We start from the raw sequence: 16605 nt of genomic DNA, 5'->3' as shown, positions 1-16605 counted from the left end.
CAAGATATGCTTGGTGGGAAAGTGGAGTGCCAAATATTTATAATCTTTTTGTTAAGAATGCTTAATAATAGGGATTAAGGATAGGTTTAGACCTTTGTATGTCGGAAAGAAACAGTAGCACCATATCTTTTACCACATTTGTTATTTAAAGTCAAGTCATGATTTATATTTAGTGAGCTGATGGAGCATGAGTTGGATAATATTGTAATGGGGTCTCAAGAGGTTGATGATGTCAGTTTGTGTCCTTAATCACTTCTAAAACTGACCAACTATACTGGCATAAATAATCACTCAAGCAAAAGGGATGGCCAAATAACAAAGCATGAAATGTGTAAGCACATAAGAAAGTATGAAACAGACAGACAAATAACTGTAGAAAGGATTAAAGTACTACAGCTAAGAGAAAAATAATATATTTTGCTGCTTTGGAAATTACTCAGTATAGAGACTAATACTTGCTTTGGTTATTTGGTTGGGAGAGCCCTGGGACTCTGAAATGTGTTCGATTACTTTTATCCCAGCAGCAGTTTGGCTAAGTTTCTTAGAGACAAGTTACGATCTTAGAGGAGAAAGTAGTAGTTGTTGGAGGTTACAAGATCCTTGGCCCTATGGTGAATGTGCTAAGAATGATGAAGGTTTGAAACAGCCTTGAGCCTCCAGACCCAGTGTGATATGTATCTGCCACTTAAAATTATTTATCGAAGGTGGACAGTGAAAGATCACGGAGTCCTTGAAAGGCAGCATTATCTTTTCAGATTTTAAAAAGGGATACAGAAGAACCATTCTGTGTATTGGTCAAATTCTATTGGAGCATGTCTAGGAAAGGCTTTTTGTAAAGATACTTTTTTCCAGGCTTGATATAAGTGCCCCTTCCAAAAAAGAAGGCTGGTTTTTGAAGAAGGTTGGCTTCAATGTATCTATGCTTGCTGCTGAAACATCTTGCACTGCCATCCTGAAAGCAGGACAGATGGCTCCTATGCTGATTTGGGGGACCCAATATGATTAATTCGATAATGGTATAAGCCTGTCATTTGCACTGACCTAAGCTGCTGGGTATTGGTTCCCTTCTTCCACTTCATTCTGTTCACAAGGTAAAACAGGCCCAAAACAGCCTTAAGGCAAGTGCACATCGTGCCATACCTGCTTCATGAGCACATGATTTTTCATACTATCTTAAAAATATTATTTTTTCATTTCAAATGCGAATTGAAGGGCTTTTGGTTTCTCTTCTACCATGAGCAGATGGCATGCCCTTTAGCATTTAAAGTGCCAGACGATTACAACATTTAATTGATATGCTTATCAAAAATATAATTAGGCCAGATTACTTTCGGCCTGATTAATTGTGATATAAACGGTACTTCCACTTACTGCGCATATTGCAAATATGATTTGGGGGATAAGCACAGCAGCCTCTCCACATTTCGTCTCAGTACATTTTGGCAGGTAAAACTTGCCAAAATTTACCAAGGAAAATGACTGGGAAGTAAGAGGTCATGTAGATTTTAATATGGTTAGTACAAACATCCGCATGTTAAACCTCATATTTTAGGGAATAAGTGAGCAATTTGGTAATTGATTGCAATCAGTCACACCCGAAAAATTCAGTTTCCTGCAGCGTTGAAATATATCAGCCTCAATAAATATCTCACTCTTTTCCGAGCCAACGGTAAGCACAGCTTTTGAGCTGAATAACTAACAAAAGTAATGTATCTGAAAATAACAACAAATGATGTGAAACAAGTATAGAAATTTAGTGAGGAAGTTGAGGCTATGTTCGAGCCCTCTTGGTATTCAGGAAATTGATCCAGTATGCATAGGTTCCTAACCACTGGCCCTACCATTAGACATCATGCGAGCACAGAAAAAACAAGTGTACCTGTGGCCAGACAAGGATGACCTCAAACATGCACTGTCAGTTTATTATGAAGTGGCTATTTCATCTTATTCCTGAATTTACAAGCCAATCCCTTATTACCAGAGACTGTCCCGGAGGAGAAAAGTATTAGAGTTGAGAATAAGCATATAGGGCCAGATGTATCAAGGTTTTTTGCATTCGCAAACGGTGCAAATGCCCGTTTGCGAATACAAAAAGCCAGTTCAGAATGTATGAAAGACATTCTGAACGCAATTTTAAGGAATCGCAAAAATAGCGATTCCTTAAAATTGCGACCCTGTTTAGAGAGACGCAAATTGCGACTCTCTAATTAAGAAATCGCAAATAAGGATTCCTTATTTGCGATTTCTTAGCACATGTATGAAGCCATTCCTAAATGCGATTTGGGCATTTAGGAATCGCTATTTACCACCAGGTTGAACCTGGTGGTAACCATGTGCAAAATTTAAAAATGCACTTAAAATGCATTTTTAAAATGTACATGTAAAGCACACATGCCCTTTTGGCATGTGTGCACCATACATGTCCCCCCCCAAAAATTGGGGGTGCAGCAGAGGGGGCCTTAGGCCCCCAGCACCCAGAGGTTTTGCATTTCCAAAATTGCAATTTCTGGTTAAGAAATCGCAATTTTGGAAATGCAAAAAATTTGCAGCTATGGGTTAACAGGCCCATAGGTGCGAATGGGGACAGATTCTCTATTTGCGATTCGGTAATAGCATTTGCGATTTTTAAGAAATCGCTATTACTGAATCGCAAAAATCATACATACCTTTGTGCATTTCTGAAATACTGATTTCTTAAAAATCGCTATTTGAGAATCGCAAATCGGTTGTATGCTACATCTGACCCATAGATCTCAGGCCTCCTCGATAGCCTCATCCTGTAGCAGTGTAAAAAATCAGAGTACTGAATAGAAGAATCTGGGGGTTCAGGATGCGCAGGTTGTGATTACTTTCAAATTGCCACATGGTCGAAGACAGTAGTAGGACTTTTGATAGTGGCAGGTCCCTGTCCTTCCGCTAATGTCACTGATGCAGCCCAATGAATAATACTATAGCAGAAGCATGACTGCTGCTTAACTCTTCATGGAGGCTGGGCCAGGACAGGCAGCTAAGCCCTTGTGCTGCCTGCAGCCTTCCTCCCTCCCGCATGCAGGTCCTCTTTGCGAATTGCCAACAGTTTTTAGAAGAAATGCAGTTGCACAACTACGAGCAGCAAAGTGCTCTTCACTGATGCAAAAATGCATTTTTATGACCCTGGACCAAACGGTCTTGTTGGCTTAAAAAAAAAAAAGTTAGAGGTATAATCTGAAAAATGTTATGGAATCTCCCTGGTGGTAATGTGTGACTTTGTAGCAGTTATGAATGTATTGCAGAGTAACTAGTGCTACAGTTACATACCGATTCCAGCTCTTTTATGTTCACACATGAATAAATTAAACTCTACCTTCCAGGGCATTATTGCTGTTTCATGGTACCTATGTCAGATCGCTAAATTAATGGTTTAGAATGGGCTTTGGTTGCCTTCTGTATGCTTGATAATCTTTAGTCCATGTATGAACCCGTGGTGTACTAGAAATGTTTTTTTTTTTTTTTTTTTTAAATCCTTACAATCTGCGATGATGCAAGGGCATGCTCAAAGATTGCAAAAATGTAGAATATAGGGGATTAAGCATAAATATAAGAAAGGCTTCTTGTTATATGAATAGAACATGTTTTCACCTATTCCTTGATTGCTTGACACACTCATTGGCTGTGCCTTGAATTTATGTGATTTACATTTCCTTATTCCAGGTTCAGTTATTCCTAAAGGACAGTTGGATCAGCACTCTTAAGAATGCAGTGCGTTCCAGCCTGAGAGATGTAGGCAAAGGCTCTTACAACCTGCATGAGAAAAACTGGGAGGTCTATCAAATGTCTAAGCTGCGCAAACTCATGGAGCTCATCAAGTACAACCTTCAAGATTCGCTCCGCTTCCTGGTGCAAGATTCCCTTGTTGCCTTCGCCCAGTTTATCTTAGATGGCTGTTACAGTGTCCTCGACTGCACAGAAGACATGACCTGGGGAGGAGACCTTGTCAACAGTCCTTACAAGTAAGAATGTGAGAGGTGGAATGTGCTGTAGTTTATCATGCAGAAGTACAGTGATCATTAGAAACTTGCAGTGAGAGACTACAGATCCACTAAGGATAGTCAAAGAAAAGACAAAGCAACTTGGATCCCAAAATATTTTATTTATATATAAAATATATATTGTTAGCATGTAAATAATGTTGAAACATATACCTGATATCATAAATAAAATTAAAAGATTTTAGTCATAAAACTTTATTCGGATTTCATATAATCCATAAATGTGCATAAATACACATAGAAGATTCAAGCATTACTTGTCAAATTTATACATTAAAAAAACAATATTTGGATCTAGCATGTGTATATTGCATTGCATTACGTTGTACATGCTATCCTATAGGACAAAAGCGATAAAACTATTGATTTTAGTCATATTTCTTCATCATGGGATCACATTTAGAGTTATGCTTGCTAATGTAAATAACGATATTCAGGGGCAAGATCTGGGATCACCTTGGAGTGGAATTCCCAATGCAAAATAAAAGAGGAAAATAGTCTCCTAGTCTACCCATTTCTTCACTACCCAAGCTGCTCAACTGAGGACCTTTTGTTTACATTTCTGGGTTGCTGTGGAATGGGTTCATACCTTGCCTTTTGGTAGCATATGTAACTCCATTGCTTCACATTCATTGCCAAACTGGCTATGCTTTCACTTTATTGGTGGATCAAGGAAGCAATCTCATGCTTTTGCGGGCAGTTAGGAGTGCGGACGGAACATGCGTCCTCTTCTTCCTTTCACATTGACTGCTGTGATAACATCAGAAGGTTTTTGCAGTTGGGCAGAAACCAAAACAGCCAATTCTGATGGATACAACTACCTGTGGATTCCTCACCTAATGATTCCTCACCTAATGATTCCTCACCTAATGAATTTTCCCCATGCGCCAGCATTCAATGGAAATGATCTTCCTAGCTCTGCACATCGACAAGGACATCATAATTGCCCGACTCCCACGCGACGCCGTCTGACGTCATCCAGGCAATAAGAGGTCCTCGCTGTCGTGCTGACGTCAGTTCCCTTTTTTCCATGCCTTCGAGTAACGTTTTTTTTCTTTGAGGCTCTAGGGAACAACTGTATCACTGATACTGATACTTTGTTGTTATGTCTCCGCCACGTAAATCTGGGTTTAAACCCTGTAGGGAGTGAGGGCCGTATGTCGGTTACGGACCCGCATAATGACTGCTTGTGGTGTCTAAGCTCCGAGCACGACGTGGAGGAGTGTGGTTCATGCCAACAGATGAACCCGAAGGCGCTGAAAGAGCGTGAGGCCAAGTTGTTCTTGGCGAAATCGAAGAAGGAGAAACGTCATCATCGGAGGTCGTCTTCTAAGTCTTCGAGGTCACACAAGAGGCGTCGTCATGACTCCCGGTGTCGGCATGATTCCCGGCGTCTGTCGGGGAAAGACTGGTCCTGCTCGAGGTCTCCATTGGCTGGGCGCTGCAAGTCGTGGGAGATCAGCCCGACAGTGATGCCTCAACCACAGACTCCTCAGACGTCTCCGGTGCCATCGGTCTATGAGGTCGAACCTCACCAGAGTCCCGACTTCTCACCGGCGCAATCAGAGGTGCCTGATCCGATGCCGACTCCGCAGGAGTTCACAGCACCTCAAGTGCCCACGCCGCAGGGGTATCTGGCGTTCCCGGCGCCATGTGCGGATCCGGCCGCATTTTTGAATGCAATGTTTAGCATCTTCAGGTTCCTTTGCCTTTAATTTGGGTGTTCCAGCTCCACAAAGACCGACGCCCTTCATGCCCTTCTGTCCTGTGGAAGGTGCTGGTTCGGCGCCGATGCCGTTGGCGTCGCCAAGAAGGCCTGTGACGCCGCTAGCAGCTACTGCCCCGGTGCCATTGACTTTGCCTCAACTCCAGTCCAGTCCAGTCCAGTCCGCCCGTCCATGGCACTGATGGATACGTGTCAGGAGAATCCAAAGATCTGTGTCAACCGATGTCTTCGGCGTCGGCTAACTCCTTGTCGACTCCAAGGATAGAGACCAGACTGCGCTCCAGGAGAAAGGCTCTGAGGTTGCTTGAAGAGCAAGAATATAGGAGGCAACTCCTGGAGGAGGGTGAGATCGAGGAGCCCCTGGGAGATCTTCAGGGCTTAGACTGTGCCAGTGGTCTGGACACTTCCCCAGAGTGGGATTTGGCATCTCCTGGGGAGTACACTGAGGAGGCTGCTTCATTCCACTCGGTGGTGAGGAAGGCAGCGGACTTTCTAGACCTTCCGCTTCCTGCTGCTGAAGTCAAGACCAACATCCTAACTGAGGTATTGCACCCTACTCCGCTCTGGCAGAGCCGCTCCTCCCCTTTAATGAGGTGCTCATGGATCCGATCCTGGAAGTGTGGAGGAAACCAGTCTCTTCTTCAGCCGTCAATAGATCTGTGGCGAGGAGATACCGAGTGACTCCTGGGGATCCAGGATTCCTTTCAAGACACCTGACTCAGAAGAGTCTGGTAGTGCAGGTCCGTGTTCCTCTCGTGCAGCTCCTGGGTCCTTTCCTGGGGTCCTGTCAGACAGAAAATCCAAGAAAATGGAGCAATCTGCAAAGAAAACTTTTTCATCTTGCAGTATGGCCCTGAAGTTGACCAATGCAACATGTGTCTTGGGCAGGTACATCTATACCTTGATTTGTCTCAGGATATTCTGGGCCTTTTTTCTGATGCACAGGCAGCGGCAACCCAGGTCATCCAGTCAGGGCTAGATACTTCTGATTCGGTGGCAAGGGCGATGGGCACGTCCATAGCAACCAGGAGGCATGCGTGGTTGAGGTTGTCTGGATTCTCCTCTGATGTGCAATTGACCCTTCTAGACTTACCTTTTGATGGGGACAAACTATTTGGTACTAAGGCTGACTCTGCCTTGGAGCGGTTCACGGAGAGCAGGGCTACAGCTAAATCTCTGGGCTTGCAGGCTACTACCACCACCCCCTTTCGTTCGTTCAGGAGGTTCAGGGGATTTGGTTGTGGCTCTTCCTTTAGGGGAAGCTTCCAGCAAGCCCAACAGCCTACTACTACTCTCCCCTATAGGGCATATAGGGGGTGGGGTAGGGTTAGGACGAGAGGAGCCACCCAGCAGCACCCTGCCTCTTCCTCTTCCTCCGGAGGGGTGCAGCAGGGAAAGCAGCCTTAGTCCTCCATCGATTCCATCCCATACTTCTGTAGGGGAAAGGCTATTGCATTTTCTCCGAATGTGGGAGTCAATCACATTGGACTCCTGCGTCACCAATATTGTGGGGGAAAGGCTATGCCCTTCCTTTTCTGGAGTTTCCGCCTCCCATCCCTCCCTGTCCATCCTTCTGCACGGAAGATCATCTCCTGTTGTTGCAGCAGGAGGTTCTAGTCCTTTTGTCAAAAGGGGCAGTGGAGTTGGTTCCAGAGCAGGAGAAGGGTCAGGGTTGTTTTTCGAGATATTTCCTGATCCCCCAAGAAGGATGGTCGGTTGCGGCCTATCCTGGACCTGAGGGTTTTGAATTGGTTCCTAAAACAGGAGAAATTGAAAATGCTGACCCTAGCACAGGTGCTTTTGGCGTTGAACAAAGGGGATTGGATGGTGTCTGTCGACTTGCAGGATGCTTACTTTCATATTCCTATTCTCAAGTCTCACAGGAAGTATCTCCGGTTTGTGGTGGGGTTGCAACACTACCAGTTTGCGGTCCTTCCTTTTGATCTTACTTCCACACCTCGAGTCTTCACGAAGGTGATGGCGGTTATTACAGCAAGTCTCAGAAGGAAGGGAATAGCGGTATTCCCTTACTTGGACGATTGGTTGATCAAAGCCAAGTCTCCAGAGCTTGTGCTGCATCACCTGCGGATGACAACCTAGTTGTTGTTCGACCTGGGCTTTTTGGTAAATGTGCCCAAATCTCACCTGGAGCCCTCTCAAAGCCTCCTGTTCATAGGGGCGGTACTGGACACAACATTGAGTCTGGCCTTTCCTCCGCCTCAGCGGATTCAGGACATTCAGGCGTTGATTCCAATGTTTCGAAGTGGAGCGGTCGTTCCAGTCCTCAAGGTCCTTCATCTGCTTGGTCTGTATGCTTCTTGCATTCTGTTGGTCACTCATGCACGCTGGCATATGAGGGCTCTTCAGTGGTGCCTCCGCAGGCAGTGGTTTCAGCACAGAGGGGATCTCGAGGAATCGATAAAGATCTCCAGCGACACTGCAGTGGATCTACAATGGTGGGCTGTGGACGGCAACCTTTCCCAAGGAAGGCCGTTTTCGATGCCACCTCCAGTGACCACAATGATAACGGATGCTTCCACTCTAGGGTGGGGAGCTCATCTGGGGGACCTGGAGATCAAAGGTCATTGGTCTCCAGTGGAGCAGATGTTTCATATCAATCTGTTGGAATTGCGGGCGATATGTTTAGCACTCAAGGCCTTCCTTCCTTCCCTTCGCGGTCAGTCGGTTCAGGTCCTAACGGACAACACTACCGCGATGTTGTACATCAACAAGCAAGGAGGGGTAGGGTCGTACCTTCTCTGCAGAGAGGCTCTGCGGCTCTGGTCCTGGGCACTGGACCATCGGATTTGCTGAGCAGCAAACCATCTGGCCGGGGTTCTAAACGTACGTGCGGACAGTCTTAGTCGGCAATTCTTGGCCGATTACGAGTGGCGTCTCCATCCAGACCTGATCCTTTACATCTTCCGGATGTGGGGGTTTCCTCAGGTAGACCTCTTTGCCACTCGGGAGAACGCGCACTGTCGGTTGTTCTGCAGCCTCCAGTATCCGGTGCAAGGAGCACTAGGGGATGCGTATCAGATTTCCTGGTACGGCCAGTTGCTTTATGCGTTTCCTCCCATACCCTTGATCCCTCGAGTTCTGAGGAAGATTTGCCAAGACCGGGCCCAAGTCATCTTGATAGCTCTGGATTGGCCAAGAAGCGTGTGGTACACAGATCTTCTCCTACTCTCTCTGTGCCCTCTGCTCCGTCTCCCTCACAGGGCAGACCTCCTCTCGCAGTCACAGGGGCAGGTTCTACACCCCCACCTCCAGAGCCTGCACCTTAATGCCTGGAGATTGAACTGGGCAATCTGAGTTCCTTTTCTCTCCCACCAGAAGTGGTGGATGTTATTTTATCGGCCAGGCAACACTCCACCACATCTATCTATGGTGGAAGATGGGCAAAATTTGTGGTTTGGTGTGGAGAGAGACGAATTGATCCCTTACGTGCCCATTTGTCGGGCATTTTATCATTTGTATTATCCTTGGCGCAGAGGGGTAGTGATGTTGCGACAGTTAAATGCTATTTGTCAGCACTGTCGGCCTTTCTGTGTCTTCCAGATCAACCCTCTTTATTTAAGTCCCCTATAGTTTTAAGGTTCTTAAAGGGCCTTACTAATAGGTTTTCTCCCACTCCCTTTGTTATGCCTCAGTGGGATTTAAATTTGGTATTAACATTCCTGATGGGTTCACCGTTTGAACCCTTACATTCATGTCCTTTAAGGTTTTTAGTTTTAAAAACAGTTTTTCTTATAGCCATCACATCGGTTAGGCGTGTGAGTGAGCTTCAGGCGCTTAGCGTTAAACCCCCTTTTCTTTCCTTTCATGTGGACAAGGTGGTGTTGAGGACCAAGGCGACTTTCCTACCGAAGGTTGTTACACCCTTATAATTAGGCCAGTCAATAACACTCTCGTCCTTCTAGCCTCCTCCCCATCCATCAAAGGAGGAGGAGAGACTGCATCGTCTGGATCCAAAAAGGGCGTTGAGTTTCTACATCGATAGGATGAGAGAATTCCGACTGGAGGATCAGCTCTTCGTCGGTTACGTGGGGAAAAGGAAAGGCAAGGCTGTCCACAAGAGAACACTCTCCAGGTGGGTTATTCTTTGCATCAAAGTGTGTTATTCCTTGGCAAAGAAGGTTCCTCCTGTGAGAATTAGAGCCCATTCCACCAGTGGCTAAGTCGGCCTCTTCGGCTTTGGCTAGAGGTGTTCCTGTGGCTGACTTTTGTAAGGCCGCAACTTGGGCATCCCTCCATACTTTTGCAAAGCATTATTGTTTGGATTCGGAGGTTAGGAGGGATGGCCATTTTGCATGGTCCGTGCTGCGGGATTTTGTGGTTTGACCATTCAGGCACCCACCATCGAGTGCGGTACTGCTTTGGGACTCTATTCATTAGGTGAGGAATCCACAGGTAGTTGTATCCATCACAAGAACAAGTTACTTACCTTCGGTAACGCCTTTTCTGGTGGATACAATAGCTACCTGTGGATTCCTCACGGTCCCACCTGCCTCCCCGTTGCCTGAGTGGTCTTACCAGGATATCCTAGGGTGCGTTTGTATATAATGATGTGTATTTTTGCTTGATGGTATGTGTATATATTTGAACATATATGAGTTTATATATATATATATATATATATTAATATGTGTATGTATATATATATATATATATATATATGTATATATTAATAATATGTGTATATATATATATATATATATATATATATGTATATTTTTTATATTTTGCAATTTATGTCTGATTAAATATTGTGTTCTATAATTGAGTGATGTATTCATGTCAAGTATGTATTGTCAGTAGTCACCTGTTCGCCTCAAAGGCACGTAAAAAATGGTGAAAACTGACGTCAGCACCCCGGCGAGGACCTCTTATTGCCTGGATGACGTCAGATGGCATCGTCTGGGAGTCGGGCAATTGTGACGTCCTCGTTGACGTGCAGAGCTAGGAAGAAAATTTCCGTCTAATGCTGGTGCATGGGGAAAATTCATTACGTGAGGAATGAATAGGTGAGGAATCCACAGGTAGCTATTGTATCCACCAGAAAAGGCGTTACTGAAGGCAAGTAACTTGTTCTCTCAGTAGGCTATTATGGAAAGTGTTACATTTAAATTCATTTGGGAAGTTTTCTATTGGATGTCCAACTTCAGGATTGTTATACTCACCTCTCACTATGTTACAAACTGAAGCAGCATTTCCGATGTATGGTGAGAGGATGACAATAACAACTGAGAGTTCTTCCCTTTGATTTAAAGTCATTTTTGTAGATTTATTCCAAGTGCTTGGCAGCACTTGTGGCTCTGCTCTGAAAGAAGAGGTGCTTTTCTAGCCACATCTTAAGCACTGCTTGTTACAACTTGAAGGACATATAGTCAAGTGGCCCAAGACTGTGTTAAGGCAAGTGTTTTTTTTTTAGCATTTCTGGTATTAATTGCTTGGTCCATCAGGAGTGTTCTGTTCATTAGTCGATACAGGGATCTCGATGATAGACAGTCTGAACTTTTCTGCTCAGGGTGGGCTTCTTTTATTGGGCAGGGCAAATCTCTTTAAGAAAGATCTTGTTTTAGTGTGCTTGTCTCAGACTTGAAGGTCTCAGTTCAAGGAAAGCATACTGAAGTCATCCATGCACAGCCATTTTTCCTATTACAGCAAGACATTGCTAATGTAGTACATTGTACTACATGAAGGAGTTGGAAAATACACTCTCTGTTCCTTAATAGCGAAGCACAAGGTCAGTCAGTGGCTTGCCAGCAACAACAAATCTTCCAGACAGAAAGAGTAAGTGCACAGGTAGGGGCTTAATGAGGATGTATTTAACAAAATATTTGTCTCTTTAAGAAAGTCTTCCAAACTGACCTTCTTTTGACAGTCATTAAAAAAATGGAAATGCATATAATGTGTTGTTGGGTCTTCTGCCGAAGCATTGCTTTAGATTTATGTATGTAAGTGCATGTAAGTGTATTTACATTTTTGTTCAGCATCCTTTGATACCAGTTGTTTTCCACAAATTCATGATGTTCAGCCGATATGGGATTTTTATAACTGCAACGTCGGTCAGACAGGTCAAGTACATTTTGCACTTTTTCTACGAACCACATATCAAGTTTCCCAAAAGGCTGAAACTACTCTCAAAAAGTCATAGGAGAAATTCTGAAACACAACCTTTTCGTTCTTTGAATCTTGACTCCTGAAGGCATACGATATGGTTGTACCACTTTCCAAGAGGACGCCATTAGCATTTGTTTTAAAAAACACCTAATACAATAGGCTACTAGAGATTAGAGCTTCTGTATCTATCTAAGGATGCAGCCATTTTGTCTGCTCTGTATGGATATATCAGATTTAGGGTCCTCCTCCATCACAGCCCATTGCCTCTGTTAGAACATTTCAAGAAATATATTCTTTATGTGTACACTAGTGCTTCACACTTTCACATAGTTGTAAGATTATTTAAGCCCATCCATTATTTGCTGCTACGGTTGATACTTATTCTTTATTTATATTCCATCATGAACACCGACTTAGACAGGCCACTTTGGGATTTCTAATAAGAAATCCTGCTGAGCCCATGAACTAGAAGCCTTACTCTCTGTCCTCTTGATGAACCTTTTTTATTTTAATGGTAGAATTTGGAGAGAACAGAGGCTTCTGCGTTTTAGGATCTTCACTGATAGGCATAAATGTTAGAACATTGTAAGGGTCCGCAAAACAGAGCAGGAAATTACATAACATTTATGACTTCAATGAAGATACCAACAATGCTGAAGTAGGACTGCAGGTAAGTAAGCATTTCTTGCGTTTGAAGCTCTCTGTGGACCCTCATTGTGGGTTGGCCGGATTAGGTGTGGGGATACTGGAGGTCTAGAATCTTTGATTCTGGCCGGTATGCTACACATGAATCCAGACGTTATGAGCTATAGGCCTGGAAATGGGAAATAAGTATTAGAGTTGGGAAAACCAGGTAACAAATGGGCATGATTTTCCCAATTCCTGGAAATGTTGTGATGACATTTAGCATTTGGTGTTAGCAGCTGGAAAATGTCAGGGGAGGGGTCTGTGTGGTTTGGAGGGATGAGTATCAGAGGTTAGAGATGGTGTTTGGGAGAGGAGAAGCTATGGTGTAGCTTGAGGGGGAGCATTGCTGATCCCCTTGTGGTGTTGGAGAGGTTAGCAGGGGACCAGACTGTGGAACAGATCCATGCCCAGTAAGGTCTTCAAATAGCTAATTTGATTAATTAGCAGTTCAATACATGTATGACTTTGTCTGCACAGTTTAAAAGTCAGAGATGTGATATACTATTGAAATTACTTTTGTGAGCATGTCTTAATCCTTTAAGATACTTGAGGACTTGATATTAAACAACTTTTAGAGAAATTTGCCAGCTAAATATTTTATTGGCTCTTTAAAAAAACAAGAAACATGCTTTTATATAGATATTTTACTAGAAAAAGAAAGTTTTTTTGTTATAAAGTGTTAAGGGATGATACACATACGTTTCATGCAGCGTTCATGAATTTCCACAAGGGTGTCATTTTTTCTGCTAGGTTTTAAATTTCTTATTATTCATCACTGTATGTTAATACTGCCTTCAGTTGGGGTTATGAAGTAACCAAACCATTTGATGATGTCTAGTATGTATCAAGGAAAGCACATTTTAATGTTATTATCAGGCAGATTTCTTAAAATTAACTCTACTGCCTGGGGTATTGTTCAACAATTTGACTTGTTCTAGTATTTTCAACAAAAAAGAAAAAATAATTGCCTTATGTATTTTTTAACCTTTGTTTGTTTTTCATTAAAGGCCACGTAAAATCCCTATATTTACGCTTGATCTGCTCCTTGACAATTCTGGCGTTCACTTCAACACACCACTGGAAAACTTTCAAACCATACTGATGTCCTTGTTTAATAAGGGAATCCAGGCTACTACCAAGGTTCCTCAGCTGGAAAAGGTCTGTTACTAGTGCTCATGGGTTAGTTAAATATTTATATTGATGAAATGTTCTTTGTCGTTTTTTATAGAAATATATGAATTGTCAGAGTCACACTAGTTCAAACTGTTGCTAGCCCTCACTGAGCAGACCATCTTTCCTCTAACACATTGGCAAATACATGTCCAAAGAAAAAGGCTAAATACTAAATTAGATTAACTGGGTAAAATATCTGTTTTCTCCCTACTGATTAATGTAATTAAAAAAATAAATATTTTATTGTTTATCAAAACGCAAGCATGCAGCAAATAAACAACAATACATTTGTGCACCTTATATTCTAACCTGAAAGAAACATGTTTTACAGTAGTAGATACTGACGCACTGCAGCGAAAGACAAAACGTAGTAGATCACATTTGGTGTCCTATGCTTATCTAATGGCTACCCTCTTCCCCCATACCTTTTTTTTATTTTCTGCGGACATCCCCTGGCAGTGGAGACCATTTTATTCTAGCGCACAGTGAATCTGGAAGAGTTTGAAGTGTCAAGAGAGAACAGCATTGTGTGAGTGGATCTAGGGAAAGAGCTGGATGCTGGCTACCCCCTCTCCATCAAAAATAGATACAGTCCTGCTTTGCATAGCCTGGAGGTTGGAGATTCTGGCCCTAATTACAAGTCTGGCGGTCCTAGGACCGCTAGACGGTGGTGGTCTGACTGCCGCCAAAGCGGTGGTCTGACCGCTTTAGCAGCGGTCAGACCGCCACATTATGACCATGGCAAAAGTGCCACGATCGGACCGCCTGCACCGCCAGTTTATCTCCACAGGAGGGGCTGGCGGTGCTGGCGATCCTAATCCGCATGCAGCGCAGCCCTGGGGATTACGAGTCCCAAAGCTGGCGGAGACAGGGTGCAAGGGGCCCCCTGGGGGCACCTGCACTGCCCATGAACTTGGCATAGGCAGTTCTGGGGGCCCCATGGACAGCCCTGTCGTGCTTTTTAATGTCTGCTGTTGCACCCTATGCACCGAAACATTGCGGCCGGCTCGTAATCAAGATGGCGGTAATGTGGGCTGTTTCCCGCTTGGCCAGCGGGTGGAAACTCTGTTTCCACCGGATGACCCAGCGGGAAACTCGTAATAGGTGCCGCAGGAAGGTCACCCCACTGGAGGTGACTTGACCGCAGGAGTTTGGCGGGTGGCCTTTTCCGCCCGCCAAACTAGTAATGAGGCCCCAATGTGTACACTAAGTAATCCTTGTTTAAAATAATCCATGTAGTCATGAAAACTCGTTACTCCATTAATGCCGTTAAATCAAGGAGATGCGTTGCCTGCATTGTTTAGGACCAACTGGCATTCAAACCTTTTCAGTATATATGTGTTTTAATCAGCTGCATCACAAATTTCACTGTACGTCCTTTTCATGTCAGTCCAGATGCATTTCAGATGATAGGTTCTTCATCAGGGGATATGTCTATTTATAACACACACACATGCAGACACACACACACATTTGTCACCACTAGGTAGTTATAGTTAATATTGCTTTTCCAAAGGAAACATTTTTTTGTGTTGCTAATAACTTTGGCATGGTTCATGAATTTTTCACAAAACTTTCCAAAAAGGTGCTACTTTTTGACTAGTTTGTGCATGTAAAGTTTCGGGGGTAATCCGTCAAGCGGGGGTGAGACAAAATGGGGGGCCCCACGACTCAAAATCCTCCTACATTTTCCATAGACTTCTTTCAGACGGACTACCGTACAAATTTCTGAACAAATGTAAGCCACATTTAGCAGGAGGCTTTTTTCTTGGGCCTCAGGTAGTGCTTTTCCTATGTTGGTGTAAATCTATTCAGTAGTTTTTGAGAAATTAAGGGTAAAAAATAATAGTATATCTGGACAGTTGGGTCCGGGAGAAGCTCGAGAGCCTCTTGCGGGAGTGACAGTTTAAAAATAGAGCATTCTGATAGGCCCAGGAAGCTTTCCCTTCCGCCAGTGCTCTGATTGGCTGCTTGAAACATGAGAAAAATTTTGCTGATAGCCATTACAGGACTGTGGGACTTAGTCCCCTGTCCTGAAGTAAAAAAAGAAAATTTATATAAAGAGGCAGATATAGGGATACACTGACCCATTAGGCCCCATGGGTGGAACCCCGAAGGACATTCCCTGGGCCCAAAATAAAAAAATGGCAAAAAATACAACAATCCTTTGCAACTGCCACAGGATCGGGGAAAAAAAAAGTTGTGGCTGGGCTGTATTAATTAATTATAAGCCTTAGGGAGACCAACACTGGGGCCCGGACTGCCACGAGAACGCAATAAAAAAAACAGATAATGAAATAGTGGCCAGGCCGCATTCATTTGTTCTAAGCCCTGGGAGCCCACCCCCCAGGGCCGTATACAAGAAGGAGAGGCGGACTGCATGCCCCCGCGCCATTAAAGGCCCTGAGGATCCCAACCCTGTGTCTAAAATTTGCAAATATGGGTAGGGGGACGCCCAGCACCTATCTCCAAGCCAATAGAGGCCCTGAGAAGCCCAGCCTCGGGCCAAAATCTGGAAATAAGAGGAAAGGGGCCACAAGCCCTTTAATTATTGTAATGGCCCTGGGAGATTAGATCTTCAGGGCCTAAGAAGGCTCAGGGAGGGGGGGCCGCATGGCCCTCTCCCTCTAATTTAATTAGTGGCCCTGAGGGATGGGATCCTCATGGACTAACAAGGCTCGGGGAGGGAGCCGCAAGACCCCCCTCCCATTTAATTATTGTTTTAATAGCCCTAGGGGATGGGGTCCGTAGGGCCTAATAAGGCTCAGGGATGGGGCCACGTGCTTACCCTCCCTTTATTTTTTATGTTTATTTTTAGAAATGGCCTCGGGGTTAGGGTCCCCATCACCTAACAAGGCTCAAGGA

General features: G+C 44.1%; 1 protein-coding gene across 1 annotated transcript in view; it reads left to right on the top strand.

Annotated features, from left to right (window-relative positions):
- Positions 1–16605, top strand: part of DNAH1 (dynein axonemal heavy chain 1) — an 827745-nt gene that overhangs the window by 123581 nt on the left and 687559 nt on the right. The window contains exons 11-12 of the mRNA XM_069206595.1: positions 3691–3989; positions 13575–13725. Coding sequence (XP_069062696.1) covers positions 3691–3989; positions 13575–13725 — 450 coding nt within the window. The remainder of the gene's footprint in view (positions 1–3690; positions 3990–13574; positions 13726–16605) is intronic.

This window comes from Pleurodeles waltl, chromosome 9 (assembly GCF_031143425.1).
Source record: "Pleurodeles waltl isolate 20211129_DDA chromosome 9, aPleWal1.hap1.20221129, whole genome shotgun sequence".
Taxonomy (NCBI): domain Eukaryota; kingdom Metazoa; phylum Chordata; class Amphibia; order Caudata; family Salamandridae; genus Pleurodeles; species Pleurodeles waltl.
This window is presented reverse-complemented; position numbering and strand designations above follow the sequence as displayed.